Source organism: Nicotiana tabacum, chromosome 1 (genome assembly GCF_000715075.1).
Source record: "Nicotiana tabacum cultivar K326 chromosome 1, ASM71507v2, whole genome shotgun sequence".
In the NCBI taxonomy this organism is placed as follows: Eukaryota; Viridiplantae; Streptophyta; class Magnoliopsida; order Solanales; family Solanaceae; genus Nicotiana; species Nicotiana tabacum.
Genome location: NC_134080.1, coordinates 207,699,236 through 207,718,724, shown reverse-complemented (window position 1 = coordinate 207,718,724; position 19,489 = coordinate 207,699,236). Strand labels below are relative to the sequence as shown.

Genomic DNA, 19,489 nt, shown 5'->3' with positions numbered 1-19,489 from the left:
GTCAGGATCTCATAGACTAGTCGATTAGCAAGCGTTTTGACTTTAAGCAATTTGTACACATTATCCACAGGATCAAAACCGAGAGCGTACCAAACACTACGCCCTTCACCGCATAAACTTGAAGAGGGAAGCCTCGTAAGTTCACGAGTAGATATATTAAAAAGTGAAACTTGATCGCCCGTAAAGGCAAGCAAGCCCGTTTATAATTGGAGTAATATCCTTATAGCCAAAATAAGGGAAACTTACCCGATGAGCAAACACTTCATTCTTCCCTTTTAAGGACGCATAATGAAGGGCTTTCATTTGATATGGGATGTCGTTGCCCGGGCAGGGACACTTGACGGGGCATGACATGGATGAATATACCGCCGCAAGGCTTACGAGCTTTCATGAATTCAGAGCGACGGATCATTGAAGACCAAGATTTCGATACGCACTTGAATTTGTCCAAGTCCTTGACAGGTAGCCGAGTAATGCTGTCTCCTGGAAACAACCTATCTGCCCCTCGGGATAGGGGTAAGGTCTGCGTACATATTACCTTCCCCAGACCTCACTTATGTGATTACACTAGGCCGTTGTTGTTGTATAACGGAGTTCTTTCTTGATAGGAGTAGCAGTTTTATTCATCTTCTTCATTGTGAGCTGTGAGGTGCGTATGCATCTGCCTTGTTAATCTCCCCTTTAAATAGAAGCATGGATTCCTAAACCAAGAAGAAATCGAAACCTAGTCCGACTAGGAATTAATTCATTACTTATGGCGGTAAAGAATTAATCCTATTCCTAAACCAAGAAGAAATTGGAACCTTGTCCAAATTAATTTGACCAAACTTTAAAGCTAAATTGGAGTAGTTTAACTAAATATTCTAAATTAAAATTTAAATATTCAGAAACTATACAAAAAGTACTATATGTTGTAATTTATCTTACACGGTTTGACTCACGATAAGGGAATACGTCATTTAAATTGAGACGGAGGGAATACTACTTAAATTCTTTTTTTACTACTTTAATTTTTCTTTGTTTATTAGAAAAGAAAATGAAATGCAGCTAGTCAACCACAACAGTTTCAAACTAGGCAGAATGACCTTTATATCCTTTCTCAGAACAGGCTGGGGACGCATGCATGGTGGCAGGGGTCGTTGGTTACTAGGATTATGAATTTAGGATACTAATTTTGATATTAAATTCGAAATTACATTTTATCCGTGATTTGATTGTTAATATTAGCTAATATCGATGCAAAATTGATACCAAAATCTTAATATTATATATGGTATAGAGAAGGTGAGATTATTATAATCTTGGGATAGCACGAGCAATGTTGAGCTTTGTGGTCGTTAACGGAAACAAATGAGAGGAGCACAACACCCTCCGCACTAAATTGGCTAATCAAAGTGAAAGCGGTCAGCTTTTTTTGTATGGGTCACCAATAGAACTGTAAAAATCTAATATTTTTAAATTACTCGGGCTGGTTCTAAATCAGCCTTTCATTCAACTTATTTGTACCCCTACACCTTAGAGATATATATAGATGATACAATGGCAACCACGCACAATACTGAAAATCCAACATTTCTTTTTACCCTTTGTTTCTCAGCTTCTCATTCCCACATGCACCAACCTTCCGAGATAAACGCAGGTAAATATGTTTGTTCGTTAGAAGGTAAATTAATCAATGAATTAATATTCAATCTCCTTTCCTCTCTCTTTCTTTCTCTCTCATCCCTAGTCCAAAGGAAGAAAGCCAACGCCATTGGAAGATAGACAAACATGGGAACATACAGATCAGAGGAGGATTACGATTACCTGTTCAAGGTGGTACTCATTGGGGATTCTGGTGTTGGCAAATCCAACTTGCTTTCTCGCTTTACTAAAAACGAATTCAGCCAACAATCTAAGTCCACCATTGGTGTCGAGTTTGCCACCCGAACCATTCATGTCGATGACAAGATTATCAAAGCCCAGATTTGGGACACTGCCGGCCAAGAAAGGTACCCATGCCTTTTTTCCTTTCATCACACCATATTAGACTTAACTCAATCTCAATTTCCTATTGCATGCACACGTTGCCCTTTTTCTTATTTATATATTTCCAAACCAAGAGTTCAGTTCATTTCCCAGATTTTCCTATCAACTCTTTTTTCATACTATTCATTAATCGTACCATCCAATTGATATGATTTGTATTATCCCAAATCTCAACTAGTATTAAAGATGGGAGTCACATGGAAGTTTGTTTTTCTAAAGATGCATTGATGCGTTCGAGGGAAATTTATGTTTGAGAAAATATGTTGGTTTCTAGAATTACATTAGGATATTTGATATAGAAATATTCTGAAAGCAACAATGTCAAAACATCTGACGTTGGAAGCTATACTTCAAGTTATGATTTTGCTGTCATTTCATAAATGTTAAAAAATATAATTTCTTGATGGGTTACACTCCCAACAATTTTACATCACTCCCCACCAACAGAAATGGCCAGGAAATGAAAAGAAGATGAAAGATCCAACACAAAAATATCCATCGTTTGCCCACTTTCGTTTGATTTATTATCTTTAGAGGTAGCCACTCCAAAGGGCTTCTTTTTAAAAATTAGTTAGTTGCATTCTGAATTTTAATTTTGCAATTTATTTTTTTCAGAACATTTTTGTCCTAAATTGTTCTAAAATCAAAAAATTTAATTCAAAATTTCAAGACAAAATAAAATATTGGATAATCTCTAAATAGCATTGTTGAGAATTACTATATGTGCACTTGCCCCTTTTGAATGTGCTGCCTTTTTTATCACCTATTAATGCCAGGAGATTGTTTCTAAACACCCTTCGGCAATCAATCTAGGTACCGAGCCATCACAAGTGCTTATTATAGAGGAGCAGTTGGTGCTTTACTTGTTTATGATATTACTCGCAATGTAACATTTGAGAACGTAGCAAGATGGCTCAAGGAACTCAGAGATCATACAGACCAGAACATCGTCGTCATGCTAGTCGGGAACAAGGCGGATCTACGCCACCTACGTGCTGTTCCCACTGAGGACTCTAAGGGTTTTGCTGAAAGGGAACGTACTTTCTTCATGGAAACATCTGCTCTTGAGGCACTGAACGTTGAAAACGCCTTCACAGAAGTGCTGACTCAGATTTACCGGGTGGTCAGCAAGAAGGCTCTCGATGCAGGAGACGACCCAGCATCTCTGCCTGCAGGACAAACAATCAATATTGGAAACGATGTATCTGCTGTTAAGAAGGGCGGATGTTGTTCAGGTTGAGCAAGGATCAAACCACTCACTACTACATTTCTCAGAATGCAGCTATAATTTTGAAACTGCAGAATATGCAGGACTGCTGAGAATTTCCGCTTCCTGTACAAAAATTGTATAGCAATGCCCAGTCTACGACTGTATATTACCCAAAAGAAGAATTCCAGAACCTTAGTAAAGGGGGGAGGGGGGGAGGAATGGGGATGCAAGTAAATTTTGCTTAAGAACCATTTTGTTTTGTCTTTTCATAAGTGTACACTGGCATTACAGATATTTCAGCAGCGAAAATGGTAAAGGCAACTTTATCACTACTACAGAACGTCAACTGACAATAACTCAAAAATTAAGAGTGTTATTGATATGCACGTCTACTGTACAGGAAATATGCATCAAAACTCTTTTTAACGAAAACATCTCAGCTTACTATTGCTTTTCTTGTTTCATTGGACACGAAGGTTGAAGAAAAAGAAACACGCTTGGAACTTGCTTTGACTCTCAGCAGGTGACCAGCAGATATTGGTCTGGTATGCCACATCCTAATAAAATTTTGTTTCTTTTCTGGAAGTGGTGCACTGAATTTACAAATCACGTGTTGGGAGTGATTGCGCTTACATCTACATAGAGCTTGCAGAAACATAAGTTCAAGAAGCCAGAGGGAAGGGCGTTGGGAGGGGCAAGAGAGACTTCAGCGGTCCATGGGTACCTTATTTGATCAAGTGAGGAGAGTGACACTACAGACCTGTGCCATCCAAAAGACAAATATAGAGAAACGATAAGTAAATTTTGGTGCAACAACCTACTTTGGATAAACAACCGAACAAAACTAAGAAAAAACATAGAATTGCATCATCCCAACAGCGGAAGCTCATTCACCATCTTCTTGCCCCTCCCTCAAAATTTTAAGAGAATGGTAAATTAATGACAGAAGACACTATTATATGATCTTCGATTCATGAATTTTCTTCATTATCCTTTTCTGCGTATCCTTATTCATGAAATATCACAATGATTTAATAACAAAAACCATCAGTTAATTTGAACCATACATTGAGACAACACATTCCATTACTGTTAGATTTTTTTAGAATTACTTGTTGTTTCTTTCGTTTCGTTTCCTTACTATCTTGTTGTTATTGCTTGGTGCTATTGCTTTTCTTCTCGTCTTTCGTGAGTCGAGGGTCTATCGGAAACAACCTCTCTACCTTCAAGGTGGGGGTAAGGTCTGTGCACACACTACCCTCCCAAGACCCCACTTGTGAGATTACACTGGGTTTTTTGTTGTTGTTGTTGTTGTTGTTGTTGGAGACAACACATTCATGGTAAAAGCAAACATACAATTCTAGTCTTTCAAAATCCTATTACCAGTACTGCAGCTTCAGCTTGTAGCCAACACCCCTCAAAAACTGCTCTACAACAACTTGGCTATAACAGGATTCAGGTAATGTCAAAGTAGGGCTAGAGAAGGCTGCCTTTGACAAACTTTGTCAATTGAAGACAATCTATATAGTCCATTTTCTTCTCTTTTTTTGGGCTACTAATCCACTCCTTTTGGGAGACATGAATCAAGAGAGCTCTTAATTTGCTAATTCTTTTTCGGTCCCTTCATAGGAACTACTCTAATTCAAAATTGACAAGTCGAACACATTAAACACCCAGCTTAAAAGACAAGGAAAAGAAATAACTCCTCAGCTTGTTATCTTTTCTGCAATGCAGCTTTTATTAGAAGATTTAAGAAATAGCAGGCTCATATGGGAAGTGAAGTCAGGATGTAATATGTAAGTTCATGCTAGAACATAACATGTGGTGTGAGCAACCACAGTAGAGAGCTGAGTAGCTAGGAGAGATTTGTAGACAAAGAATGGTGATGTTAACTATCTCATGCGGTAATGAGATCACACCTTCTCTTTGGGGAAAGCATGAAACTTGTAGTCGACCAAGAAAAAAAAGTAGTCCAGGGCAAGGTGGTCCGTACAGGACTAAAACCATTAGCACTTTGAAGGGTATTTCACAAACAAGATATAAATCAACATTTAGGGGATTAGTAGAATTTATATGCGCTGCTGCTTATCTAAATGATCAAACCTAAAAACAGTGTTTAACGTAATACAAACATAACAAGAGGCTGTAATGGAAATGGAATTCTGAGAGAGCCAGGACAAAATCTTTTTAAAAGCTTTCATATAAAATGCTTCTTGGTTCTTGCCATTATTAGTCACTTGCCGCAGCCCAACTGAAAAATCAAGAGGCATTAGGCAATGCATCCAGAACTCTACAGACACTTGTCTAGACATGCTTCGTTTATTGGCAGCTAGGATCTCTGCATTACATATGAATAAAGAGATCAGGGGAAAAAGATAAACTCTGCATGCTTATTTGCTCCTTCACATATACAAAGAGCAAAGAGGGCTACGTTTTGTCTTCAGCAGGATAGGATAGGTAAAAAAGAAAAGCACAAATGGATAAATTTCCAATATTAGCTTAACAAAGGAAATGAAACTATAAGATTGTTCAGCAAGTGGATAAGGATATCATGGATGCTCTAGACTGTCAAATCCGCTTACAGAATCAATGATGTTCACTGAGGGGTTGCTTGGTTACCAGGATAAGGATACTAATCCCGGGGTAGATTCGATAGCATATGAATTGTATTTATCCCATGTTTGGTTATGGTATTAGATAGTGGTGGGATAAATTTATACCAAAATGCTGGGATTAACTATCCTATATAGAAGGTGGGATAGCTAATCCATAGAATATCCTTGTCTATCCCACCTGGTAACCAAACAACCCCTGAGTATCTCGGATGAAGAGTTGCACAAGGGTGACATATTTTTGTAACCTTTCGAATTGTAAAGTTTGTTCTAAGCGCCTAATTGAAGTTGTTAAGCCATATTTACGATGTCCCCCTTATTTTAAGATAAATAAGAAAACATGGAAACAATCCTTTGGAATTCCCGCAGAAGCTTCTATCCATTCGTCAAGGACCAAATGGTAATCCAGAAACACCCCCACCCCAAAATAAAATGAGACGGACCGCCAAGCCTACAAATTTAAATTGAAGAATAGAAAATCATCAAGCATGGCTAGGATCCACATAAGCAACAAAACCTCAAAATTATAACAAGTGAGCTTCAGCAGTATCATTTATTTTCCATCCCCTTCGTCACAAGAACTACGCATATACCAAAAGTGGCATTGCACCTTCCTTATCCCAATAAGGACCATTAACCGCACAACTTCACTTATATTCACAAAAGCATAACAAGTCCAAACTCTCGATAAAGTAAGAGGTTTGCAGCCAAGTCTTGGGGGGGTCCACAGTGTAAGATATGGGATTGGTTGAGCCCAGTAGCTTTTGCCTAGACCCTATATGAGTTAAGAAATCCACTAAATATGAACAAATGTTAAATTTCAAACCCAATTATTAGCATTGGACGCTATCCTAAAATTTTGAACCCATATAACTGACCCCAACTAGTTCGGTATTCGCAGACAGTTATTGTTATTTAATATAACACGCACAATACACGAACTTAAGCAAAGTTATTCTATTGCAATAATCTTCACATGTAACACGGTGTTATAAGAAAAGAGTTTTAACTTTTGTGAATTGACAACATAACCTACTATAACTAGTTAGATTTGTACTAACGGTGTAAACAGTTTTTACACTGTTAGTGAATATAAATCTGTGCACTCACAATGTATTGATTTTTCCAGTGACAGGTTAATTTGACCGACAACAACATGTAATAAGAACAAAAACTGCGAGAAATGCAAGTTTGTAAGACTAACCTAAAAACAAATTATCGTCATCATCAACTTCGCTTAACCTCCGCAACATCAGCAACAACATCAGATGAAGAAGCATTTTTAGTATCCAAGTCTTCGCGCTTGAAAGAGGGCAAAGGATTGGAGCCCTTAATAATCCAACCAAGTGCGTAAAAAGATAACCCAGCTAATATAGCAGTACCCCAAGCGTGAGAATACCATTTGCTGTACTGCCTAATAGCGAACCTCCATTGCTCTCTCAGTGTTGCAGGGTCCGGATTTGAACGGTCCGGCGGGTTTGGGTAGTTGTGACCGCCGGAAAATCCGCCGTTAGAGGATCCGCCGGAGATTTTAGGCGGATTTGTTGACGGCGTTTGAGGGAGGTTGCCGGTAGGTTTAGGGTTTTGATGGTCGGTCATGTTCGAGGGCAGAAGCGGAAGTTGAAGGAAGCCGAGATACAAGTTTTCCGTACTGATGAAAGCAAAATGTTGTTCTACTACTTTAGCTTCTGTGAGAATCCGTGTGAGCGCTTGCCACGTTTTTAGCATCTCTATTTCTTTTCTTTTGGAGTATCTTCACCAAGAATTGCGGTGCAGCGATAATTACTTATTTATACATAATTTAAATATAATCGGACCCTAATATTTAAATTTGGGATAATTGGTAAGAGAATAGAAGATAATGAGAATTGAACTCATACTTGTTATAGGGAAGACTTTTACTGATATCACTAAAATATAATTTTGGTAAACAAGTAGTTTTAACATACTGTTAACGGTACCATTAACTATAAATTATGATAAGTAAATTCAATAAACTTTTACTGATATCACTAGAATATAATTCTTGATTCTAACTAGTTCAATTCCAAGATTTTTTATATGAGAGCTTCCATCTTTCCCTTTAAAACAAAAATTTGCGATGGTTATGGAGCCAAAAAAAAATACAAAGAAAAAAAACCTTAAAACACTCAAAATCTCATGCATAAAAGTCTTATCTCTTAGCTATGTTGTGAGTTTTCGTCTTTTATGCTCGCTGCAAACTTTGAAATGAAATCAAAATTGGCACTCAGCACAGAGATGACATGAATTTTCTTAGTTTTTTGTTTAGACTTCTGATTTACTAGTTCTACAATCTACATTTAACTATAGTTTATTTAGTTTGAATTTGATCCAATTATGCTATTTACCAGAGATGACATATCTTATTGATAGAAGAGATGTGATTCCATATCTAAGGATCAGAACTGATTAAAACAAATCGAGTTAATCCAAAAAGGCCGAACCAAATACACCCTTCTACTCATACTCTATCATTAGTAAAAGATGTATATTAAAGTCAATATGAGACAATCCGCCACCTTTAAATCCTGAATCCGCCATTTAAAAAATATCATCACTCAAGAAATGAGTCCGGAGACTGTATTAAATAGCTCTATTAGTAGTAGAGAAGACAAATAAGCACAACTAAAGCTTAAAGTAACAAAAGCAAACAACCTAATTAACTCATTAATGAAAACAAAATATCATATCCTTCCCTATGAAGATTTTTATTTAGTTAGTGTATTGATACTCCAAACAGAAACAGTCTCTTGCAGAAATGCAATGTAAAGTTGTGTACACACGATCCAATGTAGTCTGATCCTTTCTCGGACCCTGCACATACAAGAACTTGGTGCACCATGCTGCCCATTGATGCTCCAAGCAAAAATCAAAGAAGAGTTTGTAGCTTTTGAACAAAAGCATCAATATAAGAATCCTCAAGCCCTTTGCTTAATAAAAACTCCCTCCACTTTGCGCGATTCGCTCTTATCTCCCTTCCCTCTTCACTCTCATCATTCATTACCATTTTTATGGCCTTACAAACACTTTCTCTAGTAAACAATCCATTCTCTTCATCTCTCTCAACTTCAACTCCAACTCTCAAATCTCCAACAAACAACCTTGCATTAACGAATTGATCACCAAAATTTGGGACTAAAACCAATTGACCCTCAGTAATCATAGCCTCTGATAAAGAATTTCCACCACAATGAGTAACAAAACATCCCACAGAAGGGTGTGATAAGATCAGCTGTTGCTCTGCCCAACCTGAATGAACAATCCCTTTTCCTTCTATTCTCTCCTTAAAACCTTCTGGTAATGCATCTTCAATTGTCTCGGCTTCAAAAGGCGGTTTTAAGGCAGCAAAAAATGGAAGACCAGTAAGTTCTAGACCTAAAACAAGTTCTTGGAATTGTTCTTTCTTGAGCTTGCATTCACTACCAAATGCACAAAAAATCACAGTCTTTTCTTGGAATTTTTCTAGCCACTTAGACAAATTTTCCTCTAGATTTGAAGTATCTATTGGTTCTGGCAATATTGGTCCGGCTAAAATGACCGGTTTCTTGAACTTATTCTCAACAAATTCACAATATGGTCCTTCAATTTCCTTAGTAGTTTTGAATGCAATGACATCCCCATCTTGAAAAGCCAAAAGTAAACGTCGTGTGAACGACACTGAGCCTGAGCCTGAGCCGGAACCACTAGATTCTTTCCCTATCGAATGTAGAGCTGCGATTAAACGAGCTTCATATTTGTGAAGTTTGATAGATGAATTAGGAGGAAAACCAAGTGGAGGTTCCATCATTTCATCCTCTGGAGTTGGTTTTTCGCCACGCATAAGATAACCAACAGATGAAGGAGTAATAGAACAGTAATGTATTGACTTTACTCCATATTTTCTAGCAACTAATGGAACCCAATATGCAAAATCATAAAGAATGAAATGGGGTTTGAGTTCTTGAATTAAAGACTCAATCTTTTGTTGTGTAAGATCCAATGCTTGCCAAAGTAGATTTTGCTTGAAAATAGGAATGTCTGAAGTTGTTTCAGCTCCAATAGGGAGACCTTCAACATGTGGAACTGTGATTGATATGAAGTTTATGAGTTGAGGGTAAAGATTGAATTTTTCCAATTTAGAAAGTGTATTGGTAGGATGAATAAAGAAAATTGTGTGGCCTCTGTCAGCTAATTTGTTGGAGAGATGAAGAAATGAAGTAAGATGGCCCATTGCATACCATGGATACATAACAAAAGTTAGCTTCTTGTCCTCCATTTTGTCTTCTTTGATCTGCAAAACCAACAATTTGAACCCAAAAAAAACATGTAAGACTAGAAGGCAGAACTCCTCACCTTTTAAAAGGAAATATTTAACTGGTACAGTATTAAACTATGTTACTCAGATCCTTCAAAAATATTAGTGCACTTGTGTCGGATCCTTCAAAAATGCGCTAATTGTTAAGGAGCCGACAAGGGTGTGGTGTCATTTTTGGAGGATCCTTAAATGTAGACTCGGTGATAAGGTTATTTGAGTGGAAATCCAGATATTGTGAAAATTAACAAATAAATTGTTAATGACAGTAACAGAAAGTAAAGTAACACAGTAATTCCATTAAAATTTTCACTATGAACAAATACTCTAATTAGAATATCCTCATAAAGTCACTCAGAAAGAGATTAGTCACTCATTTTAACAAGTAACACAACCCAACCAATTCTCAAAAAATATAAATTTGTAGTGAATTCGAACAAGTAACTAATCCCAACATGAAAGTATTGAACAAACTCATATAAGCAAAAAATCTCAAATAGCCTTGATCATGAGCCATGTAATTATCACTATAAATAAGAGCCATAATTCCAATAGTAGTAGCTCATATTGACATAATAGAAGTAAGTGGATCGATCAAGTATCTGAAGTATAAAAAAATTATTATTGATGATCCAAGACTATACATATTAATAAAAAGAACTGCTATTTATTTGTTGAATAGACGTGTAGATTAAAGAAATCATAACTATACTTAATAATAAAACACTCTAAAAGCTCACATACGGCAAAAAGATTTTGTTGTCAGTGAAAATGAATAAGTCTCACTCTTATTAACATAGTGACCGGAAGTGGAATAAAAAGTATGATCCAAGCATATTATGTATGTTAAGGACTTACCAATTTACCGTCAAATCGGTGTGGTGAAATGCTTGTAATTCCTTCGTTATTAATTAAAGGTTTCGAGTTTGAGCATTGAAATAAAAAAAACTCCTGATAGAGAATATATTTCCTTAATGAATCATAGCAACGCGAATATGAATTATGTTTTCCATAGAAGGTCACTGAAATCTAGAAAATATGAAAGTAGAAGGCTAAAGAATGATCAAAAGGATTTAATCAAGGACTTTTTCAAGATCCTCTAAATAAGACTTTCAATCTCTTATTCAGAGAAAGGTTAGCGTTAACTTCTCCCACCATATATATTTTTATAGTCTCTGATCAGAAACTATCGGGGGAAAAAAAAACTGAAATGAAAAAGTTAAACATTGTGATTCAAGAGGCAATAAAGTAGGAGGAAATGCGTAGCTCTAGCTATTATGAGCATATTCTTTAGGTTTTAACTAAGTTAGTCTTTGGTACCCGCTAAATTATAGTATAAATTTTATTAAATAATAAGATATTTGGGCCAGGGTGGGAGTGGTCCCATCGGAGGACAATATGCGGGAAGCGAGACTTAGATGGTTTGGGCATGTGAAGAGGAGAAGCACAGATGTCCTAGCAAGGAAGTGTGAGAGGTTGGTCTTGATAGGTTTGAGAAGAGGTAGTGATAGGCCAAAGAAGTATTGGGGAGAGGTGATTAGGCAGGATATGCGTTGCTTCAGCTAATCGAGGACATAACCCTTGATATGAAGGTGTGGAGGTCGAAAATTAAGGTAGAAAACTAGTAGGTAGTCGAAAGTGTTTCTTTCCCATACTAATAGTACTATGTTAGTCTTATATTTGTTTCACTTTATTTTCTTATTATCTTATCATTATTAATGCGTGCTACTACTGATTTCTCTTCATCTTTTCTTGAGTCAAGGATCTATCAAAAACAGTTTCTCTATCTTCTAATAAGCAGTGTAACATCTGCATATACACTACCTCCATAGATCCCACTATACTAGATTTTTTGTTGTTGTTTGTTTTGAGTTATAAGCTAAAACTTTAAACAATTTAAATTCCTAAAAATGATGAATATTAATCTAACTAAGCTAGCTCAATCAAGAACCATGACATTGTTGTGGTCATACTATTATGTTATTAATGGTAAAATGCAAAAGTTAGAGTTAAAATTGTTTATGAATATAAAAGTGATCATTCTTTTTGTAAATACTTAATTTTTGTCTTATATATATATGTGTGTGTATGTGTTTGTTCTTATTTGTGTATGTATAGGTTTTAAGAATTGAGTAATGGTTTGATAAACGGGGTACGGATTGGGCTAGTAAAATTTAATTAAAAATGACCCAAAATTTGAGCCCAAAGAGCCCAAATCCGGTCCAAAAGGGGGCTGCCAAGAAGAGCTTAAAACGACGTAGTTTTGTCTTGAAACTACGTCGTTTTGGTTAAGTGACAAGATTCAATCTCATCCACCCATCTTGATTTAATCCAACGGTCCTAGTTTGATCTTCATCCTAGGTATTTAAAGCCTAAAATCCCCAAAAATTTGCCCCATTTCCCCCTTATTTCCTCTCTCTTCTTTCCCTCTCCTTCTTCTCTCTTCTCTCTCTCTTCACTCTCTCTACGCCGCCCCAGCTCCGCCCACCGCCGCCTGCAGGAAATCGCCGCTGCCGGCAGGCCACCTCCAAACACCTCCAAATTCACGCCACGTAATCTCTACAACTTCCTCTTTCCATATTTCCAAACCAAATCCTAAAAAATCCCTCAAACTCCTTGAATCTTAGATCTAGGGAACTTTTCCGTCATTTTTTTGCCCAAATTCTTGAAGCTCCAACCACTACCACCCCAAAATACCTACATCAATGGATAGAGCTCATCCAGACCTAACTATTGATGTCAATTCTACCCCAAAAATTCGGCGACCAAAATCCGGCCTAATTCCGGCTCCCTCCCGAAACACCCTCTTTGGCATATTACCATTTTTTTCGGCCTGTTGATGTATAAAATGGTAAAATACTATTCTTTTTCATGGCTGATTTTTTTTTTTAATTTTCAGATTTTTTTTTTGTCTATTATTAATTTTTAGCATTAGTTTTTGAAGTTTGAAATGTTAAATTTTCTATTTTTGCACTTGTTGAAGTAGTAAAATAGTTTTGTATTGATAAAAGTGAGGTAATGAAAAATACTTAAGAGTATATGGTACTTGTTTGGTTGTTTGTTTACTGCTTCAAGACTCTTTGAGTACAACACTCAAAAGTTAAATTGTTTGGTAAGAAAATGTAGACCTTTGGACATTATTTGAATAAAGTCTATCTTTGAATAGTGGAAAGCAGATTTTGTTTGAAATACTTGACAAGGTTTGAACTAGAAAGTTTTGCTTTTTGAATTTAAGAGCAGATTTTGTAGAAAAATCTGTCAAAAAGATTGATTTTTAATTTTTTGAAATAGCTGGTTGTTTTGATATATAGAGGGGACTCCATCACATTTTGGAGGGGATCATTTTCTGCTTTTGAACATACAACAACAACAACAACAACAAAAAATCCTTTAGTAAGCTAAAATTGTAAGTCTTAAGAGTAAATCTTAAAGTGCAAACCTTTTTTTTTAGAAAAGTATAAGTCCTCTTTAGAGTTTGCTTCTAGGTTTCTTCTCTGAGTTTTCGAGCTGTTTCAACACGAATTTGCTGTTGGTTTTGCTGTTGTTGTGCTGCTATTTTTATGTTGCTTTAGTTGCTGAGCTTCCATTCTTTGTTGTTGTATTTATTATTCTGCGACTCAGGTAACTCTTTAATCTTATGTTGCAGATGTTTTCACATTAACAAGAAGATTTGAACTCATCTTGATTGTTGGGAGCATGTCTATTTAAATAAATGAGGCTTAGCTAAATTTCTTTATTGTTTAAATATATCTTGTTGTAGTTCATATGCAAAATAAATCCTTGGTTGATCAAACACTTTTTTATTCATGTGTTATTTGTCTTTACTATCTATTATAGTATTGATGCATATAAAATTGAGATGTTCCAAGTAGGTTGCAATGTGCTTAAAGACTCCTTTTGCACCTTTGCAGTTCTGGCCAGTTTATGCAAAATAACAAAAGAGACATGCTTGAAACCTTTATTTATTTTTACAGATTTTATATGTGACCATCTCTGCTAGGATTTTAGATTTTGTTTTTGGTAGAAAGTGGTTAGATCCTAAATAGGTTTTGAACTTGCTAGTTAAAAATAAGGGTTAATGGCTTAGAGCAAAAGAGGGCAGACTCACAATTTAGCCCAGGTGGGCAGCATTTGAAATCTATTGGGCTTTCAGCTTGTGACCATTTCGGAGCCCAATAATTGGCCAAGGCAAAATCTGTCCAATAGGCCCAATGCTTTTAAAAAGTCTATAAATATTTTGTCCATTTATTTCATAGATGTTGGCCCAATGCCATAACTAAGTAAGCAAATTGACCCACTTTCTCAATAAATAATATGATCTATCTTCAAAATAATACTTACTAGATTAGTTAAATAGACTTATTAAGAATTAGTTAATTGTCATGATGTGTAATAATAATCCAATAACTTAAGTACTTTTAATTAATTTAAACGCTAGGCAACCAGTAGGTCCGTTTTAACTTTTTATTATTATTATTTCACGGATTCGCTTGCGTAGCGTGATATTAACTCTTAATATTTTAATTCAGTAATCTCATACTATTTCTACTAGCTTTAATTATTTTCTAATTTAATAAACTTTTTGCTAAACTCGCGGATTTGCTTGCGTAGCGCGATAGTAACTCTTAATAAATATTTTTTTCAATGCACAAATATAGTAATTTTTCTGAAAGTAATAACGTGTTAATAATTCTTTGTCATGACTGTGGATTCGCTTGCGTAGTGCTGTTATGACTAAGCCAATAAATTTTGTCTAGATTACACATTCGTTAGCGTAGTGTGATTATGACATTTTATTATTATTATATTTTCATCAAATAAGTAAAAGCGGACATAAGAAAAGCATAAAAATCAAAAAAATCACCGTTTATCCAAGTTTAATTCAAGCCAAATGTTGTCAATAAAGCGACCGTGCTAGAACCACAGGACTCGGGGAATGCCTTACACCTTCTCCCCGGTCAACAGAATTTCTTATCTGGACTTTGTTTTCGCGAACCAATAGTAAAAGAGTCTAACCTTCCTTTGAATTGGGATTCAAATAAAAGGTGACTTGGAACACCGACAAAAATCAATTCCAAGTGGCGACTCTGTAAATAAAATAATCCCTATTTCAAAATTGTCACTTTAATTGGAAAAACTCTTTAACCCACAATCCATAACCCACATTATCTTTTGGAGGGGTAAAAAGGGGTGTGACAGCTCTGGCGACTCTGTTGGGGAGGTACTCAAGAATTCGAGCTTGTACATTGACTTTATTTGGCTTTATTAATTTTTTGTATATAACTGTGATCTATTTGGGCATAATGTGCTACTTGCTTACTCTTTACCGTTCTGATATTGTTGAACTGTTTTATAAATTGTCTTCTTGCGCACCCCCTTTGAGTCTTCTGAATACAACCTCGGGAATCGCGGATACGCGCCCCATTCTTTGTTGAGATAAAGCCGGTGGGCCTGGGCTCCCGGTAAAGGATTATTAGTCACCCATATTTGAGAACGGGGAGGGTCCAGAGTTAAGCCGGAGAAGTATTGCTCCCGGTACGCTACCCTTTTCCAACTCGAGTTGTTCGCTCGTTTTATGGTCAGTCTAGATACGCCTCATCCCCTAGGACTTTTAAAATATAGAAGAACAATCCACATGACTGGTTATCCCTAGTAGGATCGTTTTGTTGCATCATATGCACTTGACTTATCGAAGCTCGGCACAGGGGTCGAGTCCGTATAAGACAGGTATCCTTTTTGAGACCATCATGTTCACTTATGTGCTACTTGTTGCATCATTTGGAAGGCTTGCTTGCATTTGTTGACCGGCTTTAGAAAATTAGTTGAGCGAAAAAAGAAAAAGAAAAGTCTTTCCCCAGTTTTGTACAGGTAATTCGTTTTTACCAAATAAAAATAATATAAAAATGGTCTAGTCTTGGTTAGAACTACGCGGGTCTGATTCTGATCGGATGTGAGATATGTTGGCAAACCTCATCGGTTCCCCCCCCCCCCCAAAAAAAAATCAAATATATTTCTCTTTACTTCTTTCTTTAGAAAATAATTTTTTAGAGACCCCAATTTTAAGAAAATAAAAAAAAATTCAAAAATATTTTCTTCTTTTTTCTTTTATAAGTCTTTCTTCCACAAAAAAAAAATCAAAATCAAATTTTTTTTCTTCAAAAATCACAAAAAATAAATAAATGAAAAAGAAAAAAAACGAAAATTCCCAAAAAAAATGTTGAATTCCAAAATATTTTTTTTTTCTGCTTCAGAAGTTTTTCTTTCAAAAATTAAAAAAAATATTCAAAATTCAAAAATATTTTATTTCTTCTTTAGAAGTGTTTATTTCAAAAAATTCAAAAAAAAGAAACTTTAAAAATGAAAAAAAAATATTTTTTTTAATTCTTTCTTTCAACAATTCCAAAAACAAAATGAAAAAAAATCGAATTTAAAAAAAAATCGCTCTTCTTAGAAGTCTCACTTTCAACAATTCAATAAAAAATTGATATCTAAAAAAAAATCTTTCTTCTTTTGAATCCTTTCTTTCTACCAAAAAAAATCCAAAATTATTTTCCTTGTTAGGAGCTTTCGTGGAGTTATTTGTATATGAGTAAAAAACGAGAGTTAGTTTGTGTACTTTATTCCTGATTTTTTCTAAACTACGTAATGATCTGATTCATGCGGCGTCATGATGCGTAGGCAATCCCCATCGAATTCGATTATAACCATAGAATTAACTGAGGAAAAAATAAACTAAAAAAAAAGAAAGAAAAAAAAAGAGTGACAAAAAATAAAAAAGTGACCAAAAAAAGAAAGGAGAATGCCAAAAAAGTAAAAAGCGATAGAGACGAAAAAAATCAAGAGTGATTAAATAGAGGTAGAAATAAAAGAAAAGAGGTACATACTTAAAGGGTTAGTTAAGGCCGGGATGAAACATGCAATCGTTCAAACACATGGTAGAAATGTTTAACTATTAGGTGCATTGCATCCCCAACGTGCGATTTCCTATGTGTTAAATGTCTCAAAACTAACGAGGTTGTGGTGTGAGCAAATTAGTCAGGTTCTGTTCAGGTGGTTGGTTTTGTTGGTATGCAGTGATGAACGCGCAACCTTGCAGCGGCCACAACATTATACACAAAACCGAGCTCCACCTCCCAGAAATGCACATCCTTGCCCAACTTCATATAATCCTCAACCAAATGATCTCCGATACAATCCTCGCCCAAGAGAGCCTTTCAGAAAGAATTAGTTCACCTCTATTGGTGAATCGTATTCAAGCTTGTTCCAAAAGCTAATCAGGCTAGATCTATTGCAGCCAGTGGCCCCGAAATGGCTGAACCCCGAGTCCCCCTCGCACCGAGATGATGCTAGATGTGAATACCACTCTAGAGAAGTGGGACACAGTACAGAGGACCGTTGGACCCTCAAAAGGGTAGTTGAAGATTTGATTGAAACTGAAAGAATCGTTTTTCGGGATGAAGAAGCTTCTGATGTGATAATCTGTTGTCTGCCCACAACATTGAGCCAATGGTCAGAATGATTTACGAAGCTGAAGGATTTGATCCGGCACCGAAGGCCGTTGCAACCTTTACCGAGATAGAAGAAAAGCCAAAAATGGTCGCCAAGTATGAAAGTTCTCCATCAAACGGGAGTCTTAGTGGCCAGTCTTGCTATCCTTTCTGCATCCGGATTATCTCAGGGTGTGATCCAAATATTTTACCTTATTGTCTTACTTTCTGATGCAAACCCTTCTATATTCAAAAAATTGAAAAAAAAATCAAATAAAAAAAATCAAATATCAAAAAATCAAATGAAATTAATATTTCATTTTCCAGGAATGTCTCTTTTCTTAATCTTGTCATTTTTCTTTCTTATTCTCTTTTTAGTTCTGTTAAATGCAGATTTCAATAACATGACATGCTTGCGGACTTCATGCCTAGATCCTGAAAGCTGTCAGACCTCGAAATAATGAATCAAGGATTAGATAGCAATGAAGATAAAGTTTAAGGAAATAAAACAAAGAGTTGGAACAACTGAAGGAAAATTGGTTCCCGGATTGGAAAGGTCCGTACATTGCAACAAGAGTACTACCAAAAGAGTGCGTTGCACTTGAGACACATCGAAGGAAATGTCCCTGAAATAACTGTCAATGCAAATGCAGTCAAAAGGTACTATGTTGGATCCTCCATATAGTACTAATATTCTCCAATTTGGATAACGAAGGCTTTCATTCTCGCTAACCAAATACTATCAACCCTTTGCAAACCCTTTGAGCCAGCTCCCATTCTTTGATCACCCTTTTTGGAACCTGAAAGTGTTATTGAAAAATGAAACGAAAAAAAAAGAAAAAGAAAAAATGTACAAAAAAAAGAGGAAGAAAAGACAAAGAAAAAGAAAAACAAAAGAGGAAAAGGAAAGGAAAAAGAAAAAGCAAACAAAACAAAACAGAAAAACGAAAAAAAAAAGTTCCCTGAACTACGTTCGACTTGATTCCGAAAGGATACGTAGGCAACCTCTCTCTGGGGTTCAGTCACACCAAAATAAAAATCCAAATTCCCCCAAAAGTGAAACTGGGGCAGATGTTGTAATGGTCCGGCTATGATCCCGCCTGAATGGTTCCAAAGTTGTAATTCGATCCAAATTATTTTTACCCAAATCCTTTCAAGTCCTTCCGATCAATCGGTGAGAATGTTCAAGGATCATAGAATATGACTACTTGGATCCGATGCAATAAAAATGAGAGAAATAAAATGAGAGAGTCTTATCAGTGAAAACTCGTACGGGCACTGTAAGGCGATAGTGAGCAGAGAAATGAGAGAGTCTTATTGGTGAAAACCCATATATGCACCATAAGGTGACGGTTAGTAGAGAAATGAGAGAGGTTAGTTATCGAAAACCTACAATGGGCGCTACTAGCCGAATAAGGGTCTTTGATTCTCCGGCATGAGCACAACCAAGATAAATTCAAGATGAACATTTGCGGCGGATTTTGAGAATTAGACAACTCAGACAGATTAGGCATCTAATCCAAAATGCATGTCATGATTCATTAAAGTCGGCATATACCTCTAGATAAGTCTCCCTATTCCTTTCCCCGAAAGAGACGCCTTTTGTTTAAGCACAGTTCGTTTTCGCTTCCAATTATTATTCTATTTTTACCCATAATTTTTCTTTGAGTCCCCTTCGGTCTAATCCTGCATCAAAATCGAAGCAAAGAAAGGGCTGCAAAACTGGCTACAGCTTCCCCGTAATGTCGAGCACAATTTGGGGCATATATGGCATTGACGAAGGCACGGATCCATCTCTGATCTCATTCGATAAGACAAACAAAGTGTCTCAAAAAAAAGA

General features: G+C 36.1%; 2 protein-coding genes and 1 long non-coding RNA gene across 3 annotated transcripts; 1 reads left to right on the top strand and 2 right to left on the bottom strand.

Annotated features, from left to right (window-relative positions):
• Positions 1-1,615: 1,615 nt before the first annotated feature.
• Positions 1,616-3,428, top strand: LOC107800383 (ras-related protein RABA1f-like). The gene is made up of 2 exons (XM_016623549.2): positions 1,616-1,991; positions 2,842-3,428. The coding sequence occupies exons 1-2, from the start codon at positions 1,771-1,773 to the stop codon at positions 3,266-3,268; spliced, it is 648 nt and encodes a 215-aa protein (XP_016479035.1). The 5' UTR covers positions 1,616-1,770; the 3' UTR covers positions 3,269-3,428.
• A 29-nt stretch (positions 3,429-3,457) lies between these two features.
• On the bottom strand, positions 3,458-7,764 carry LOC107800385 (uncharacterized). The gene is made up of 2 exons (XR_012711072.1): positions 7,055-7,764; positions 3,458-3,998 (listed from the first exon to the last, which is right to left on the bottom strand). It is a non-coding gene; the product is annotated as an uncharacterized LOC107800385 (long non-coding RNA).
• A 780-nt stretch (positions 7,765-8,544) lies between these two features.
• LOC107800382 (cyanidin 3-O-galactoside 2''-O-xylosyltransferase FGGT1-like) lies at positions 8,545-11,280 on the bottom strand. Its single transcript, XM_075219548.1, has 2 exons — positions 11,021-11,280; positions 8,545-10,141 (listed from the first exon to the last, which is right to left on the bottom strand). The coding sequence occupies exon 2, from the start codon at positions 10,124-10,126 to the stop codon at positions 8,741-8,743; it is 1,386 nt and encodes a 461-aa protein (XP_075075649.1). The 5' UTR covers positions 10,127-10,141; positions 11,021-11,280; the 3' UTR covers positions 8,545-8,740.
• Between the last annotated feature and the right edge of the window lie 8,209 nt (positions 11,281-19,489).